The sequence below is a fragment of the Phalaenopsis equestris genome, unplaced genomic scaffold (genome assembly GCF_001263595.1).
Source record: "Phalaenopsis equestris unplaced genomic scaffold, ASM126359v1 Scaffold000610, whole genome shotgun sequence".
Taxonomy (NCBI): Eukaryota; Viridiplantae; Streptophyta; class Magnoliopsida; order Asparagales; family Orchidaceae; genus Phalaenopsis; species Phalaenopsis equestris.
In genome coordinates this window covers 508,159-509,836 of record NW_018165050.1, presented here as the reverse complement: position 1 = coordinate 509,836, position 1,678 = coordinate 508,159, and the positions used below count along the sequence as shown (strand labels likewise).

General features: G+C 36.4%; 1 protein-coding gene across 1 annotated transcript in view; it reads left to right on the top strand.

Moving 5' to 3' along the window:
* The window catches only part of LOC110029919 (protein HOMOLOG OF MAMMALIAN LYST-INTERACTING PROTEIN 5), a 33,272-nt gene extending 32,154 nt beyond the window's left edge, over positions 1-1,118 (top strand). Inside the window, exons 7-9 of the mRNA XM_020732408.1 lie at positions 77-139; positions 245-310; positions 427-1,118. Coding sequence (XP_020588067.1) covers positions 77-139; positions 245-310; positions 427-999 — 702 coding nt within the window. The 3' untranslated portion in view covers positions 1,000-1,118. The remainder of the gene's footprint in view (positions 1-76; positions 140-244; positions 311-426) is intronic.
* The last annotated feature ends 560 nt before the right edge of the window (positions 1,119-1,678 follow it).

The window sequence follows — 1,678 nt, the reverse complement described above, 5'->3', positions numbered from 1 at the left end:
TAATGGAAAATTCTTATCTGATGAAAATTCTTATCTGATGATTGGACAACTAAAGCTCCTGAAATTTTCATCTCAGGATCTGGGAAGGGAGAGTCTTAACTACCCTGGAGCCAATCTTTCATCCCAGCCTGCACATAAGGTCCTTCCTCATTTCACTAGCTCAGCTATTATTTCTTCATTTTCATTCATTTGCAGAGGTGATTACAACGCTTTCCCTCATGTTTCTTGAAATTTTCATTCTTAGGATATGGGAAGGAGTGAGAGTTTCAACTCTGCTGGAGCCAATGTTTCTTCTCAACCTCCACATATGGTACGTATTTTTGATTTCACTACCATAAATAATACTTGATCCTAAATAATGATTTCCTTATTGCCAAAATTAATGTTGATTTTAATCCAACTCCTCGATGTATTCTTCATCTTTAGGATCCGGGCCATAATGAAAGCTTCCACCATTCTACCAACGTCAATCCGCATGTTACTCCACAAGCCAGTTCTTCGCTATCTTCCTACTCCAGCAAAGATTATTCTACCAACGATTACCCACAGTTTCCTCAACCTTATTCACAGAACTATCATCAGACATATTCCTATGAACAGCAACCCTCTTTTGCCCAAAATTATCCTTTAGAAAACTCAAACCCCACCGCTTACCCAAACTTCCAATCTTACCCAAGCTTTCAGGAAAGCTCTTTTCCTTCTGCACCAACTCACCAGCCTTCTTACTACCATGGCGCCGATGTTCCCTATTCCCAAGAACCAGCGGCACAATACAGTAATTCCACTAGTGCAGGAAATCAAGTTGGATCTTCGGTTCCTCCTACGACGAACTATAAATACGACAGTAATTATCAGCCTTCTGTGGAGAAGATTGCAGAGGCTCACAAGGCGGCCAGGTTTGCTGTTGGTGCTCTCGCGTTCGATGATGTTTCGGTAGCTGTGGATTTCCTTCGTCGATCTCTCGAGCTTCTCACAAATCCTTCTGCTGAACTTCCTTGAGTATGAGTGAGTTTTTTTTATATTTGAGGTGGTGTTGCTCCTTATACCATGAATTTACAGCTCAAATTTGTATATATGTTCTATTTTCTTATGGAACAACTATTGTGGCTTTCAAAAAAGTGATTTTGTAATCATGTTTGCTTGCTTGCTTGCATTTGCTGAAGTGATCGTTTTGTTTGTTAGAGGCGATATTGTGGCGTCGGACTTGACAAATTGATTTTGATGATAGTAAATGTGTTTTGAGTGTTTCTAATGAGTTTTGTAAGTTCTTACGATATCATAATATAATCCCATGTAAGAGCTTGATAATATTATATATCATTATTTTCCAATCATTTGCTTTAAGCTAATTATACTATATTATTTCTCTTAAATGAAATCATTACTAGCAAAAGCTAAATATTTCGATCTTCTAAATTAGCCTTGAGAAAAATATTATTCTCATTGTAGCTTGTACTTTGAGAAACATTAAATCAGATTATAAATTTCTCATACAAAGTATGTAAAAATTATATATCTAGAGCTGTTAAAAAAAGTTTATTGTTCGTAAATAACTCGTGCTCGGCTCGATAATTAGCTCGTGCTTGAATCATTTTTTAAGTAAATGAGTTGAATATGGATAAGTATATCCGACTTGAATTATAAATGGGCTGAACATGACATTATTTTGTTTGATAAT